The sequence below is a fragment of the Chanos chanos genome, chromosome 15 (assembly GCF_902362185.1).
Source record: "Chanos chanos chromosome 15, fChaCha1.1, whole genome shotgun sequence".
Taxonomy (NCBI): domain Eukaryota; kingdom Metazoa; phylum Chordata; class Actinopteri; order Gonorynchiformes; family Chanidae; genus Chanos; species Chanos chanos.
Window position 1 is genome coordinate 3,819,947 of NC_044509.1, and position 16,180 is coordinate 3,836,126.

The window sequence follows — 16,180 nt, forward strand, 5'->3', positions numbered from 1 at the left end:
GATGGAGATGGTCTAGAAGAAGAAGGGTTTTAAAGATCTGGGTTTAAACTGATGGAGATGGTGTAGAAGAAGAAGGGTTTTAAAGATCTGGGTTTAAACTGATGGAGATGATCTAGAAGAAGAAGGTTTTTAAAGATTTGGTGTTAAACTGCTGGAGATGATCTAGAAGAAGAAGGGTTTTAAAGATTTGGAGATAGCCTGCTGGAGATGGTCTAGAAGAAGAAGGGTTTTAAAGATCTGGGTTTAAACTGCTGGAGATGGTGTAGAAGAAGAAGGGTTTTAAAGATCTGGGTTTAAACTAATGGAGATGATCTAGAAGAAGAAGGGTTTTAAAGATTTGGAGATAGCCTGATGGAGATGGTCTAGAAGAAGAAGGGTTATAAAGATTTGGGGATAGCCTGCTGGAGATGGTCTAGGAGCAGAAGATTGAATGATACAGGAGCTCTGGAGAGGTTGTTTGTTACATGGTTAGATTGTGTTTTAGTGCTCTTAAATTTGTGGATGAGATTTTTTAATGTACTGAAAATAGAGTTGCCACTAATTGTGGCATTTTTTTTTTTTTTTTGGCTTGTTTTTGCTGTTTTATTTATTTATATATATATATATATATATATATATATATATATATATATATATATATATATATATATATATATATATATATATATATGTGTGTGTGTGTGTGTGTGTGTGTGTGTGTGTGTATACACATATATACATACATATACATATATTTATGCACACATATAATTTGACAAATTTGTACATTTCACTTATAATAGTACTTTGTTATTTGTATTGTTTATTTCATGCGGTTTAAATTTGTTAATCAAGTCTGCCCATAATTCTGTGCCATTCTGTAATCAAGATCATACAACACTAGAGCATCTCAGCCTTCGGTTCAAATCCTAGACAGTCCAACAGTTTACCTCGCACGGGCAGCTCCGAAAATCAGCACCCTTCTCTAATGGCCAAAATCAGTCACGCAACACCCTCCTCTAATGGCCAAAATCAGTCAGACAACACCCTCCTCTAATGGCCAAAATCAGTCAGACAACACCCTCCTCTAATGGCCAAAATCAGTCACACAACACCCTCCTCTAATGGCCAAAATCAGTCAGACAACACCCTCCTCTAACAGACAAAATCAGTCAGACAACACCCTCCTCTAACGGACAAAATCAGTCAGACAACACCCTCCTCTAACGGACAAAATCAGTCAGACAACACCCTTCTCTAACGGCCAAAATCAGTCACACAACACCCTTCTCTAACGGACAAAATCAGTCAGACAACACCCTCCTCTAACGGACAAAATCAGTCAGACAACACCCTTCTCTAACGGCCAAAATCAGTCAGACAACACCCTCCTCTAACGGACAAAATCAGTCAGACAACACCGATCTCTAACAGACAAAATCAGTCAGACAACACCCTTCTCTAACGGACAAAATCAGTCACACAACACCCTCCTCTAATGGCCAAAATCAGTCAGACAACACCCTCCTCTAATGGCCAAAATCAGTCACACAACACCCTCCTCTAATGGCCAAAATCAGTCACACAACACCCTCCTCTAACAGACAAAATCAGTCAGACAACACCCTCCTCTAACGGACAAAATCAGTCAGACAACACCCTCCTCTAACGGACAAAATCAGTCAGACAACACCCTTCTCTAACGGCCAAAATCAGTCACACAACACCCTTCTCTAACGGACAAAATCAGTCAGACAACACCCTCCTCTAACGGACAAAATCAGTCAGACAACACCCTTCTCTAACGGCCAAAATCAGTCAGACAACACCCTCCTCTAACGGACAAAATCAGTCAGACAACACCGATCTCTAACAGACAAAATCAGTCAGACAACACCCTTCTCTAACGGACAAAATCAGTCACACAACACCCTCCTCTAATGGCCAAAATCAGTCAGACAACACCCTCCTCTAACAGACAAAATCAGTCACACAACACCTTCCTCTAACAGACAAAATCAGTCAGACAACACTCTCCTCTAATGGCCAAAATCAGTCAGACAACACCCTCCTCTAACAGACAAAATCAGTCACACAACACCCTCCTCTAACGGACAAAATCAGTCAGACAACACCCTCCTCTAATGGCCAAAATCAGTCACACAACACCCTCCTCTAATGGGCAAAATCAGACAACACCCTCCTCTAACAGACAAAATCAGTCACACAACACCTTCCTCTAACAGACAAAATCAGTCAGACAACACTCTCCTCTAATGGCCAAAATCAGTCAGACAACACCCTCCTCTAACAGACAAAATCAGTCAGACAACACCCTCCTCTAACGGACAAAATCAGTCAGACAACACCCTCCTCTAACGGACAAAATCAGTCAGACAACACCCTTCTCTAACGGCCAAAATCAGTCACACAACACCCTTCTCTAACGGACAAAATCAGTCAGACAACACCCTCCTCTAACGGACAAAATCAGTCAGACAACACCCTTCTCTAACGGCCAAAATCAGTCAGACAACACCCTCCTCTAACGGACAAAATCAGTCAGACAACACCGATCTCTAACAGACAAAATCAGTCAGACAACACCCTCCTCTAATGGGCAAAATCAGTCAGACAACACCCTCCTCTAACGGACAAAATCAGTCAGACAACACCTTCCTCTAACAGACAAAATCAGTCAGACAACACTCTTCTCTAATGGCCAAAATCAGTCAGACAACACCCTCCTCTAACAGACAAAATCAGTCACACAACACCCTCCTCTAACGGACAAAATCAGTCAGACAACACCCTCCTCTAATGGCCAAAATCAGTCAGACAACACCCTCCTCTAACAGACAAAATCAGTCACACAACACCCTCCTCTAACGGCCAAAATCAGTCAGACAACACCCTCCTCTAATGGCCAAAATCAGTCAGACAACACCCTCTTCTAATGGCCAAAATCAGCTGTTCTCCACCATCAGTTTGGTCTCTTCCCCTCAGGGAAATATATTGCCGTCAGTCAGTGGATGTTTAACTGTTTCACGCGATCTTTTGTTTAAAATATATAAGCATACTGAGGTGATGGGTTTAATATATATTTTGGTATATGGCAGTAATGCGCATGCTGAGAGCCTCTTTTGTTTGTCTGTGTCTCATTAAAAGCCTTTAGCAGCCTGTGTTCTGACTCTCTTCACTCACCGTGGAGTGTCTGTGGAGGTTGACATAAAGAACCTCATTTCCGTACTGGAGTGTCTCCTCACTGATTCAGACAAGGTACGGCTTCCCTGGTACTCTTATACTGGGTTTCACACTGTGTGGATCAGCTTGCTTTCTCAGGAGGGTGTTTGGCACTTTGTGTGAAACTCACTTTTAATATTCAATAAATGTTCTTTTTTTTTTTTTATTCAAACACTCTCTCTCTCTCGCTTTCTTCCTCCTTCTCTCTCTCTCTCTCTAAGTTTTATCACCCTGTGCCCCCGGGCTGGGCCCTCTGTGACGGGGTGCTGTCATTAATCCTGTATTCCTTCTCAGAGGTAATTTTCTTCTGTGTACATACTGTGTCATTCTGTTATATTAATGGGTTTTATTTTATAATGGGTCTGAAACTTGGAATATTTTTAGGATCTGAGTTGACTTTATTGAAACCACAGAAATGTCAGAACAACTGTTGTTGTCTCATTAACACTAGCGCGAATCCGATCTGTTGCCCGATTTCATGGAATCTGAACTTTGGCGCCACCTGTGGGCTAAAGTTGGCACCTCACTGGGGAAGTCAGGTTCTAAGACAGAATTTCTCTCCTGCAATGGTATGAACCTTTTTTTTTTTTTTTTTCACTTCAGTTAAAACAGAAGCATTTGCGCTATTTTTTTAAAGTCTTTGTGTTGATTGTACAGTAATCATTCTGATTAATGCATCTCTTCTTTTTTCCCTGTTAGGACTGTATGTGCTCCTGTCACTGGCTCTGTTTCTGTGCTCGAGAGAGCCGCACGGTTGTGTCCAGCTGTTCTCTGACAGAACCACAAACTGTGTTCTCACGCTCAGCCGTCTCCTCACTGCTGACTGGTCAGTCACTCTCAAAACCCTCTCAAAAAACACACACACACACAAAAAAAACCCCACCTTTGTTTCCTGTTCAGAACAGAACAAAATGTTAGTAACAGTGATGTGTGGCTTGCGTATGATGCGTAACAGTGACAGAAAATGCTCTTGTGTTTCTGAATCTCTGCCCACCGCAGCAGCACGGAGTTTGACCGTGGGCTTTTCTGGGGTGACCAGGGCATGAACAGCCTGACGGTCATCAGCTGTCACCTGCTCTGTTTTCCATTTGCCCTCCAGTTACCCCAAGAGAAAATGATGGCAATTCTCCAATCATATCAAAGCTCTAACATTGTGACCAGTTTGGTACAGGTGGGTCTCTTTCAATGTTTTGCTTTGAAGTGGACATATACACGTGAAGTGTGGGTGTGACTGGAATTTCCTGAGTACTTTTTTTTTTTAAATTGTGTGTGGGGGTGGGTGGGGTTTCCTTTGTGTCAGGTGATTCAGACACTGCACCCTTCTCTCTTGGAGCTCCCCCTCTTGCTGCTGTGTAGGGTCGTACTGTCCGACCCCCAACGAAACGCACCCTGCCTCATCACGGCAGCCAAAACGTGCCAGTTCTTCTCCCAAAACAGCGGCTCAACCCTCACTCAATATCACCTTCCCAAGAACACGAAAGAACCGTCAAAAACCAACGGTCACCAGTCCAAGAGACTGGTAACGCAGACTAGAGCTAGTGGAGAGAAACCAAAGCATAAAATAGACCAATCAAAAGCGAGCCAGGATAAACACAGCAGAAACTCATCAAATGCTCAAAGCCTAAGGCTGTCTAAGAGCAGGACAGAGTGGTCAAGGGGAAGGATGGAAAGGTTGAAAGGTAAGGGAGAACTGCAGAAGAGCAGTATGGAGGCGCTTAGGGAGAGCTTAGACCGGCACAGCGGAGGTGTGGAGCAGCTCATAGACAGTCTAGACCCCTGCAGGAGTCTCACTGACCACCTGCAGGATTTCACTCACCAGCGCAGGAGTCGTGTGAACCAGTTGTGGGACAGCCTGGAGCAGCAAGCCAGGGGCAGCGGGGACTTTGCCGGGGGCAACGGAGCTTGTCTGCAGGCCGTGGACGCTGTAGGTCAGTCTCCCGGAGCTGGAGTCAGGACGGTCAGCTCCCTGCTCTCCGTCCTCCTGCAGACCTCCTCTCTGAGCAGCTCAGCGGCAGAACTCCTGTCTCTGCTCTCCCAAACCGCCCGGTTCTCCCCCCGTCCCTCTCTCTCCCTGCTTCCCGTGGACCCCGCCCTGCTGCAGCTCGCCCTGCGTCACCACGACGACGGGGTCCGGGCCGCCTGCTGCGGCCTGCTGGGCTGCCTGGAGCCAGATGTCACCGCGGACGCCGAAACCAAAATGGACTGGACCCTGGGACCCTCCCTGTTCCACGAGCTGATTGGACGACTGGTCGATCCTGCCCCGTCGGTACGGAGGTGGGCCTGCAGGGCAGTGGGGAACTGGATTTGTCTCATCAGCTCCGCAGGGCCGAGGGACGAGGCACCGCACAAAGACCGGGAGCTTCCGGAAGGTTCTAAAATCGTGGGGAGGAGCAGTAGCGTTCCCGTGCTGGGAAAGGGATTGAAGGGGAGTAAGGAGAGAGAGGGCCGTAGACGAGGGAGTCAGGAGGACTCCTCCACCCCGTTAAAGAGAGGGGAGTTTGGTATGAAGGAGGAGATCTGGATAAAGGCTGCCCTGGGTGCCACTGCTCCCCTTGTCTCCCTACTGAGGGACGCAGACGCTGTCATACGCCAACACTGCTGCGTCTCCCTGGGCAACCTGGCTGCGGTCGAAGGCGGGGTCGGGGCCCTGCTCGACACGGATGCTCCGCGCCTGCTTCTGGACGCTGCTCGCGGCGACTCCCATCATGCAGTGCGACGGGCGGCCAGAGCTACGGTGCGCGGGTTCTGCCAGCAGGATGCGCTACTGCAGGTAAGAGGAAACTAAAGTGAGTGCTTAACTTTGTTTAAAGACCACAGCTAAGCTGAGGAAGGAGTCCGACAGAGGAGGGAAACGTTATTGTGATGTTGGTGGCACAGTCATTTGAAACGTAGACCAATATAAGCCAAGCGCTCTGACGTTTGCCACAGAGAGTTACTTGAGGTTATTATGTACTTGGATGGCAGACGTCACAATCCTTATACTCAAGATAAACAGAGCGAAAAGCGAAAATCGTTTTAACGGGGTTTGGATTCTAGGGGCGGATCGTTCTCTTGTGTCTCACCAGCCGTTGTTATCTTTCCCGACAAGGCTCTGAGCTGCGTGGAAGCCCGGAGAGACGCTCCGTCAGGCATCCCAGAGTGCTTCACTGCAGAGCCAGTTCCAGTGGCTGGTCAGTCAGCTGGGTGGCACTGACCAAGGAAAAACATAATGAACACACTGATTATTTCAGCAATTTTTTCCCCTTTTTTTCTTTCTTCTCTTTCTTTTTTTTTGGGGGGGGGGGGGGGGGGGGGGGTTGGGGTTGGGGTTTAGTGGTTAAATTGTGGTATTTCTCCTGATGGTAATGTGACTGCTGCAGTATGTTCACTCTCTAAATGACTTGAATGACAATTTGTGTATTTGCAGCAGAGTCAAAGCAGGGGCCAGGCAGACTGTACCAGTTGGCCTTTAGGTAAAAAAAAAAAAAAAGTGCACTGCTAGTCAGCCATATCTTTGTTTTAGAAGATAGTTAGGACTTGTGTAAAAAAAAAAACGGTATTTGAAAAGTGTTTTTTGTGTGTGTGTGTGTGTGTGTGTGTGTGTTGAAAATGTCTCGTTGCTAAAAAAATAATTAAATAAACCACTAAACCACTTAGATGAACCACTAAAAATCTGAAGTGCTGAGTGTTTAAGAGTGATTTTGTTCGTGTGTTTGTTTGTTTGTTCGTTCGTTTCTTTTTTAGAGGACTGATGTGCTTCCTTTACGAAAATGAATGTAAAGATTTAAAATGTTTAAATCTGTCATACATACATTTGTATGTTGTTGGGCAATAAATTTTGATAAGCATTTTATGGAAAAAATTCAAAGTATGATTACATTTCTTCTTTTAATAAAAATACGGAGGGTAGAGCAACGTCGGATATCGTAGCTTGCAGATTGCTGCAAATGTATGTGGAATTAATTCTGCAATTTAAGATTCTGCATAACCTAGCGGACGAATGCGTTACGTGGTATGACACTTGATTATTTGCGGATGACTTGGTTTTGATTTTTATTGACAGTCTGTATCTCGCAAAAGTCAACCTAGTGCTGCATTCGGCCATGAAAATTTATCGAGCCTATCGTATTCGCTTTGTGAAGATTTAAGGACGATATAGAAGCAAATGATTGACAGGGAACATCATAAACGTGAATCAACGTAACCGTCATTTCTCGATCCTAAACTGAAGAAAAGTTGGCTATTTCCTTGGGGGGGTTGTTTTGTATCATACATTTGTGTCATACGTTTATTATCAAATTCCGTTTTCACAATCGACACGAAATTTCTTTTGGCAACCAAGAGTAAAAAATAAATAAATAAAAATTTTAAAAAGACTTTTGAGTGAACTTGCTGGTGGACACGCACTGAAATGCAATATTACGATGTGAATAGAACATTTCACAATTAAGAACAACCACCACCCCTCAAAAAAATTACACTGCATTTTACACTGCTGTATTTCACACTGCAGTGGGTAATATGGCTGATATACGTCAGTCGTGTCAAATAAAAGTGCTGGCTTAGACAGAGAAATCGCCATATTTCTATTTTATGATATTCCGAACCTGTGTTTTAAACGAGATTTAGAAACATAAGGATTAACGCTTTGAAAAACACATAAATCCAACAAAAAAGAGAAACGGGATTAAGTCGGCGGGACTCGTACCAAGCAGCAGATTCCGCTACGCAATGTAAAGTCTTAAATATAATGACGCAGTTCAATGTATGGAGACGGTCTGTTTTTCTCCTTTGAGATGACTAGTGCTGTCTAATGTTGCAGGGCTAGATTGTATGCAGTACTTGGTTTATCTGTTATGTCTGTCACAGTTTATGATTTTTGACGATTTTGTTTCAGTGTTGTCTTTACGGTCATTCTCTGACACACTTTCGTGAGTTAGTTTAATGGAAATATGAGCTCGCCGGGGAGATGTGAACTCACACGCTGAGGAAAGAGCGTGAGTGTGCGTGTGAGAGAGAGAGAGAGAAAGAGAGAGAGAGCGAGGAGAGACAAACACCGCGCTGTATACAAACAGACACTAAATTTGGTTACCAGACTAACGCACTCACCATCTAAAATAAATAACAAGACGCGGATTGCCTCACAGACTAATTAAATATTTTAGCACACATTATAGATAATTGCTCACAAACCGCAGATCTGAGCCATGACATATCCGGTGTTGTTTAGTGTATTAAATGTGCTGTTTTGAAGTTAGTCTTACAATTTAAACGGAGATATTGCTATTTTACATCTACCGTCATTTTTATATAGGCCTATAGATCGTACAGACGTTGAAACGTTGTCCATTCGAATTAAAATGTATCGATAAGATCATTTTTTAAAATGTGAAATTTCAGTGTTGCAACATTAAGATGCTGATGTTATTTAATATTCACGGATAAATTTCTGAACATTTTTCTCTAATGTCAAAAGGTTCTTTTTCAGGGTCTGGAGTTCAATTTTCATGAATTACGTTAAACCCTTTCACCGACTGATGTCAAATCGTTATTCAATTCCCCGAATGTCCCTTATACCCGGTTAATTTCATTAAAAACCCCTACCGTTTTTCTTTTCAGCTGTATCCCCCTTAGCCAAGCCCCAAAAATCTCACATCCACCCGTTTGCTCCGATATGCATTAATGCCGACACAAATCACTTTATTTGGATAAAAGGAATGACATGAGACACAAAGCAATATTTTGTAGATGATACATCGAAATCTCTCATCCGGAATGATGTAAACTCTATAAAATCATGTGGCTCAGTGTGTGGAATTCAGCTTTTCAAACATTCATGTTTTAACATCACAACTGACTGTAAATAACGCTGCAATATTAGCTATATTTCATGAACATGATTGTACATCGCCCGGGTCAAAGCGTAAAAGTTTTAAATGAATACGGCTTCGATATCTACCAATTCCATAGACTTAATATAACATTCAGGTTTCTAAGTACACGTGAAGCCTGCCTAGAAATGCATTTAAACAAATAAATGGAAAAAGTACAATATTTTTTTTCCTTTCAATACAAACATGATTGCTTTTCAGGTTAAACTTTTTTTCTTCTTTTCTTTTCTTTTCTTTTTTTTTTTTTTTTTTGCATCTTGTGTAGTGTAGACATAAAATCAGAATCCGCCCAAATGTTCAACTATAAAAGCCTACTGCCTTAATCTGATGGTGTACATGGAACCCAGTATATATAATTTATAACTGATATATTTCCAAAATCATACTAAAATTTACTATCGATAAATGAATGTTAATGAAATATTGCTAAGAAGCACAGAGGCTGCAGCTCAAGCTAAACTTTCAGCTATCACAAACATTCTAGTGAAAAATATAAAAAGGTGTAGAGCTATAAAGATTTTTTTTTTTTAACTCTCTCCCTCAAGATACAATTTAAAACTACAAATCAGAGCACACAAACCTTTTAAAAAAAACCATATACCCTGATTGTTTTCGCAGTTACAGCAGTGACACGGGGCCACACAGCAGTTTGTGAAGTCATCTCCCCAAGTCAATCATTACTTATGACATGATTAAGTAAAGAGTCGCATCTACATGAACCTTTTTTTCTTTCTTTTTTTTTAAGGTAAAATGGAAAATATGCTGTGATGTCGTGTCATCCAAAGCATTCGTTTCAAAAGCGATGATGTTTTAGCCATGCAAGAAAAAAAAAAAAAAAACAGGAAAAAAAAAAAAGAAAAGAAAGAAAAAAAAGTGGAAAATAATTAAACCAACACATCTAAGGTCAGGCAGCGCCGTTGTATCTTCAGCATCGAGTTACAAACTGACATTAACTTCCAGGACTTTGGACATCAATTTCATACCTGAGCTGCAGAGTTAACCTCGGACTAGGATTAAAACAACCTCTTCAGGCTCAGTCTTCCTGAGGGAATATTTATTTTGGAAAACGTGTTTGCCCTGAAATTAAATATTGGCGAGAGAGAGAGACAGATTGCTTTTCTCATCAGTGCTTATTTCTCATTGATTCAGTGGAAGAAAACAAGATTTCAGAAAATTATACAGATAGTTCAAAACAGCAAATTTAAATAAATACTGAATAATCTGTAATATATTCCAATAAACACAGGCAGTAATTCTGGCTTGAGTAAAAGTGTGTGTAAAAGTGACCTTATGCCAGTGTATAAGGTGCCCAATATCAGTGCCCAATGGACAGTTGTTGACTCATGACTGATAAATAAAAGCTTGATTCTTAAAGCTAGATCACTGACTTGATGAGGACCCGTTTCAATTATCACTCTTGGAGGAAGAAGACTCTTAAACAAACAGAAAAAAAGCCCAAAAAAAAAAAAAACCTGACCATTGTTTTAAGACATGTCGGAATCACAGTGCATTCTCACTTTGAGAAGTTGGAGCTGTCATAGTGGAAGTTTGTGCTGCAGCTGTTGGTGGACTTTGTCAGTTTGTAACGTGAAAATGAAATCAATTGGAATTGTAACATGCAATTATTACCCCTGCACCGTTCCTTCAAATGTCCTTCCAAAAAAAACAAAACAAAACCAAACAAAAAACAAAAACAAACAAAAACAAAACGACATACAGAAAGACATTCAGTCATTAAACATTCCAACTTAAATTCCATTCCCTTGTTATGTCGCTAGGAATTCTACTTGCAGAGGCATCATCCGTTGTCCAGCGATTCGGATGTCTGGTGGTTGGAACAGCTCTTCGGATCAGGCGCTGGTCTCCTGTTTTAGGCGTTGGCTGCGAGCCTTGTACACTTCAATCAGGAGGTCTTTCACGTACTGGATCTCTCGTTCCACTGATTCAGCCTTGTCTCGAAGCTCACGGTTTCGACCCTCCAGACCATGAAGTTGCTCCTCCAGCGAATCCAACTCCGCCCTCTTCCTCTGGCGATACCTGTTGGAAATGGTTACAAGACACGTAATTTAGATGATGAGAGATTTTCCGATCAGAACACGATCGTCACTGCTACAGTCACTGAATATTTTGCTAGTTAACCTCTTAAGCGCTTTAAGGTTTTGAGTGTCGTTGCAAGGAACCTACGGTCTTCTGGCAATTTGCTCCCACCATACTATTGGGTTTCACCAACACTACAATGGAACATTTAACAACACCCTTTCAACGTAAATCAGAAAGGTCGCGTTCCAAAATGTTAAAACTTCAAATTCACTTCAACGACAGCCAGCTAAGCCCTCCATATGTCATCTGACGGTAGTGCTGCAGCCCCCCCCCCCCCCCCCCCCCCCCACTAACGACCCTAACAGTGGCTGCTAATTCTGTACCTGTGGGCAGCAGTCTTGTTCTGGTCCCTCTTCTTCTGTTTACGTTCTCCTTGATTGGCTTCCATGAGGGGGCTTTCCAGCTCCGGCTTTACGGCGCAGTGATCTTCCTTCAGCCCTCGGACACCTCTCGGGCCTGGAGATCCCACTTCGGATCCCTGCCTGTCCGCCAAGCACTCGTTGCTCTGTCCCTCCAGAAAGCCACAGTGGTAGTTGCTGTGTTGACGATGACCCATGTCTACACCTTCTGCCTTGACCGGCTCGTTGATGGCCCCGAGGAAGTTGTGGTAGGCCTCCTCTTGGGGGATGCCCTGAAGGAAACAGCCGTCGTTGGACTCCGTCTTCCAGGGGACGTTGACCTTCGCCACGTCGCTACCGTCACCTTTGCCTTCGTTCATCACCTCCATCTGCGCGCTGCCGCCCATTCCACTTACGCTGACCTCTCGGACGCCGTACATCATCATTTCGTCTTTTTTGTGGGGGACCTGTATGTGTCCGCCAAAGCCGTAACCGCCGCCGATGGCTTTGCCTCCGCCGCCGATGGTCTCGTCGGTGTAGCGGCAGTTCTTCTCTTCTTTGGGTAAAATGGTGCATCTTCTGATTTCAACCGCACTTCCCAAGCAGTACCCTTTGCCTACAACTCTTTCGTCCTCGATGCAGCTGTAGGTCCCACCATGCGTCAAGGGTGAGTTACCTGAGCTATTTCCTTTAGAACTCCAGATGCTATTCTCATACCCCTCTACTACCCTTGCCCCATCCGAAACTCTCTTGCGGCCGCATATGTTGCTATTGGGGCGGCTGCAACTGTAAGGGGCGTGTCTGGGAATCTTGGATCGGCCAATGGGGCCCCCACAAAAGCTCAGGAGGTCTAGCTCCCCAGTTGCTAGGGTAACAAGTAGAGGGCTAGATTCTGATTGGTTAGTCGTCGAATATGATCCATAGGGCAGCTGGTAGTACGATGAGGGACCCACTGGTGGCGGACCTTTGTCGCATTTGCCCAGTTTGGTGTTTTTTTCTGGGAGCGGATCAGACAGGAAGTAATCCTCCAACTGGGCTAGTTCTTCTTGGAGCAGAGATGTCATGACTTCCAAATCAGAGGGCACCTGTATGTCATGCTGGAGGGGTGAGGGGGGAAGGGATGCAGTGGGGGAAGGAGAGGGGTGGGGGGTTGGGAGGTAAGAGGAGAAATCCACTTCTTCCGTCATCCAGTCTGCAAGACCATCACCTATTTGGGAAAAGAGAAAAATAAATATTATTGTTAAACATTCCAATAAAATTCATAATTAGCCACATCAAAAACAGGTATAAATGAGCTACTACAACTGACTATTGGCAGTATTTGCTATCTGACAATTACAGCGTTTTTTTTTTTTTTTTGTTTAAAATAATAATGGCAGAGCTACAAAATGTGCAATCAAAAAAAAAAAAAAATCAAATCAAATCAAACAAACAGCAGCAATATTTTAACTTGTAAATTTAAGGGGGGAAAAAAAAAAAAGACAGACTAAAAATAAAAATTAGGTCCATGTTAGTAGTATTACTCACTGTTCAAGGAGAACGAAATGTGCTGCAGTGCGGAGCCCACCTGAAACTGGGAAAAATAAAAAACTGTACTCACTGCAACTCACCAATTAAGTGCTGGCTCCCCTCTGGCCCCTCCCCCCTATGCCCCTCTGATTGGCTGAGGTTAGCCTGTGGGTGAGAGAGAGCGAGGGGATCTGTCGGGCAGACGAGCAGAGTCTTCCAAATGGGTGCTGACACCGCCATCATCCCGTCTGTCGGTCTCACAGTTCAGGGTTCCGGATGTACGTTTGGCGTTTGTGAAGTTCGTGAGTTGAGCCACAGAAAACAGGGCTGGGTAAGCATTATGAAACCTAAAAAAAAAAAAAGAAAAAAAAAGAAAGAAAAAGGAAAAAGAAAAAGGAAAAAAAAAAGAAACCCGGAAAAGGACAACCTTAGCAGGGACATTTCTTAAGGGTGGCTGAATTCTTAGGATGCTCGGGTTGAGCCAGTCATGATTTACCATGTATCAAACCAGAGTAGAAAAAACTTGACCATATGATAGCATGAAAGGCTTTGGTTAGCTACAGCTGGAGAAACTCACAAGCCTCGATGCTTCGAAAACCTCTATAGCTACTATTACAGTTTGTGACTGCTTTCTACTGTAAAGTTACATCTATGCTGAATATCTGTGTTGAAATTAGTCAAGAACAAATGTTTCACAAAAATAATTTTTAAAAAGATTATAAATGAACTTATTAATCAGCTTCATTTACAACTACATTATAAGTTCATTTACATGATGTGATAATATAACTGTAAATAACTGTCAAATATTTAAATATTACTGAGGTCACACTGCTCATTGTCGTGGGACCCATTTAAAAACCTTTACTGTTCCTTCCATATTCATCCCTGGTGGCCACTTAAGACACTGAAGTCCCAGTGAACCTGACTGAAGCCCAGCCCAAGGCGAGTTAACCAGTTGTTTTCCAAGTCAAAATCCTTACAATAATAGGCTACCCAAAAACCCATTCACACCATCCAAAACACTGCGATGCACGACTGCATACCTAACTTACTATGAAAAAAAGCGTTTTCTCATATTAGCCCTTCACAACTGAAATTCTTTCACTATCATACCAATCCAAAGTTAGCCAACAAATAAGTCATTGTACCGTTACAAAGTTAAGATCTCGTGACGCTCCGTTGTCTGTTCACCAGTCAGTGCCATAGATTGAGAATGTTTACAAGCCAGAAAGCAACAGGTTAGATTCACCAGTATGGCCAGCAGTCTAGTAGGAACCCTCTAAGAAAGGTGTTGCCAGAGAGACCCAGAAAACTGTCCGTAACGGGTTAAATTCCGAAAACACACAGACAGGTGCACAATGCACTCATCTTGATATGTCCAGATAGCACGTGGGCCACAGCCAATGACGTAATGCAAATCAGTTGGTATTTTTTTTTTCCGAAATTGCTTTGACTGATTTCACCGAAATTTTCCATTGGACCTACTCTTATTTTCCTAAAGCAGCAATGCAAATCTATCGACACAGTCCATCACTCAAATAACCATAGAGCAGAGATACTTATATACTGTCTGTTTCATGTGTTTAAAACAGTCTAGCTATTCAAAAATCAACTTTATGTGCCAGATAAAACAGACATATTGTATCTATTAATACAAAGAGTAAACAAAGCACGTCCACGGAACAAAGGAAATGGAAAGTAATAACGCGAATGACACTTGTTAATTCGCATTTTTCTTATTTGAACGATATTTGAAAAAATACTCCATGTGTACCTGATGCAGATAAATCTATGGACAGACCATACACATCAGAACTCTGACAAATGTAAACTGACAACGCATCTGAACACAACAGCCAACAAAGTTACAAAACTCCATTCAACTGTTGCCATGTCGACAGCAACAGTTGAATAGACCACAGCCAGTTCCTAAAACTTCCCAATAAGTAAAAGTCAAAACTTGTAACATGTAGCCTTAAATGTAAAAACAATGGTAGAGCAACCCCCTTCAAGAAAAAGGAAAAACACAGTACGTTCATCTGACACATAATCTAACATCAAACTTTCCTAATATCGCAAAGCAGGCAGAAACGGCAGAAACAAACAAGTTCAACTTACTCCATTCTTGCAGTAAATGTTTTGAGTTTAGAGTGCGTTGCAAGTGCAAAGCACGGCGCTTTTTGGGAGATGTCGCGGATTTAAGAGAATTAAAAATCCATGTCTCCGTCGGAGTATCCGGGACAGAAGTGCAGACTGTGTTGCTTTGTTGTGATGGAGTTGATGACTGAGAATCAGCTAATTGAGAGAATGCATCAGGTCATCCACACCTAGCAACCAACTGCGTCACACGGTCAGCCCCCGGTGCCGTAGATTCCTCCGCCCTGCACTGGTCTTGACAAATTGGCCCGCCCAGAGAAGGCTATATCGGATTACAGTTTATGGGTCAGCTATTGTTTTATAACATGTGGGTAACTGTAAAATAGTGGTATTACACCTTAAAACTGAAATGAACTGTCGAGATGTTCTACCTCTGTTTTGAGTTAAAGCTGTCACTGCGGTTTTGAGAGAGGCTTGAAATGTAATTGTTTCCATGTATCTGATTCATTCAATATTGATTTAACGTGGCAGATTGCTATCATAACATACTGTTTCACAGGGACTATTTAATTTCATGCAGCGGGGAAGAACACTTTTGGCTACCCAGGAGATGCATGGCTGTTGTTGCAGGTTCGTTGCATCAGCGCTGCTAGCTGTTCGCAGATTCGCCAGATCTTCTGAACGAGGCGAGAAGCGATTGGTCGAGTGTAGGGCGTTCGGTTGTTTGATTGGCTGGATTGTTTCAGACATTGTATCCCAATGGTTTCACATTTTACCGCTCTCTGTGCACATGTTTCACGTAAACATCCCGAGAGTAAATCAACAAAACGGTGAAGTTCGCTGTAACTGTTCCGACTGTTAACAGAACTTTGGCAAAGGGCATGGATAACATTGTTTTAAAGTTTTTATATGTGAATAATTTCTTACATATTCTTACAGTTATCTCATAGGGTTTCGCAAGGTAATATGCTACTATTCTTTGTTAAACTTTCACTAATTTCTAACCAAAACATTAACTTGTTTCATCATAGTAAGGCGAGA

General features: G+C 42.8%; 2 protein-coding genes across 2 annotated transcripts in view; one reads left to right on the forward strand and one right to left on the reverse strand.

Moving 5' to 3' along the window:
• Positions 1–6,415, forward strand: part of stk36 (serine/threonine kinase 36 (fused homolog, Drosophila)) — a 19,307-nt gene extending 12,892 nt beyond the window's left edge. The window contains exons 14-20 of the mRNA XM_030792938.1: positions 3,148–3,258; positions 3,444–3,518; positions 3,674–3,791; positions 3,922–4,048; positions 4,222–4,393; positions 4,523–5,992; positions 6,311–6,415. Coding sequence (XP_030648798.1) covers positions 3,148–3,258; positions 3,444–3,518; positions 3,674–3,791; positions 3,922–4,048; positions 4,222–4,393; positions 4,523–5,992; positions 6,311–6,415 — 2,178 coding nt within the window. The remainder of the gene's footprint in view (positions 1–3,147; positions 3,259–3,443; positions 3,519–3,673; positions 3,792–3,921; positions 4,049–4,221; positions 4,394–4,522; positions 5,993–6,310) is intronic.
• Positions 6,416–10,942: 4,527 nt separating this feature from the next.
• atf5a (activating transcription factor 5a) lies at positions 10,943–13,327 on the reverse strand. The gene is made up of 3 exons (XM_030793142.1): positions 13,141–13,327; positions 11,516–12,737; positions 10,943–11,129 (listed from the first exon to the last, which is right to left on the reverse strand). The coding sequence occupies exons 1-3, from the start codon at positions 13,280–13,282 to the stop codon at positions 10,943–10,945; spliced, it is 1,551 nt and encodes a 516-aa protein (XP_030649002.1). The 5' UTR covers positions 13,283–13,327.
• Between the last annotated feature and the right edge of the window lie 2,853 nt (positions 13,328–16,180).

Coding starts and splice junctions, on each gene's coding strand:
- atf5a (XM_030793142.1), bottom strand. CDS start 13,282: ATGATGGCGGTGTCAGCACCCATTTGGAAGACTCTGCTCGTCTGCCCG. Junction 12,738..13,140: donor GGGGAGCCAGCACTTAATTG/GTGAGTTGCAGT, acceptor TTTCCCAAATAG/GTGATGGTCTTGCAGACTGG. Junction 11,130..11,515: donor AACAAGACTGCTGCCCACAG/GTACAGAATTAG, acceptor CATTTCCAACAG/GTATCGCCAGAGGAAGAGGG.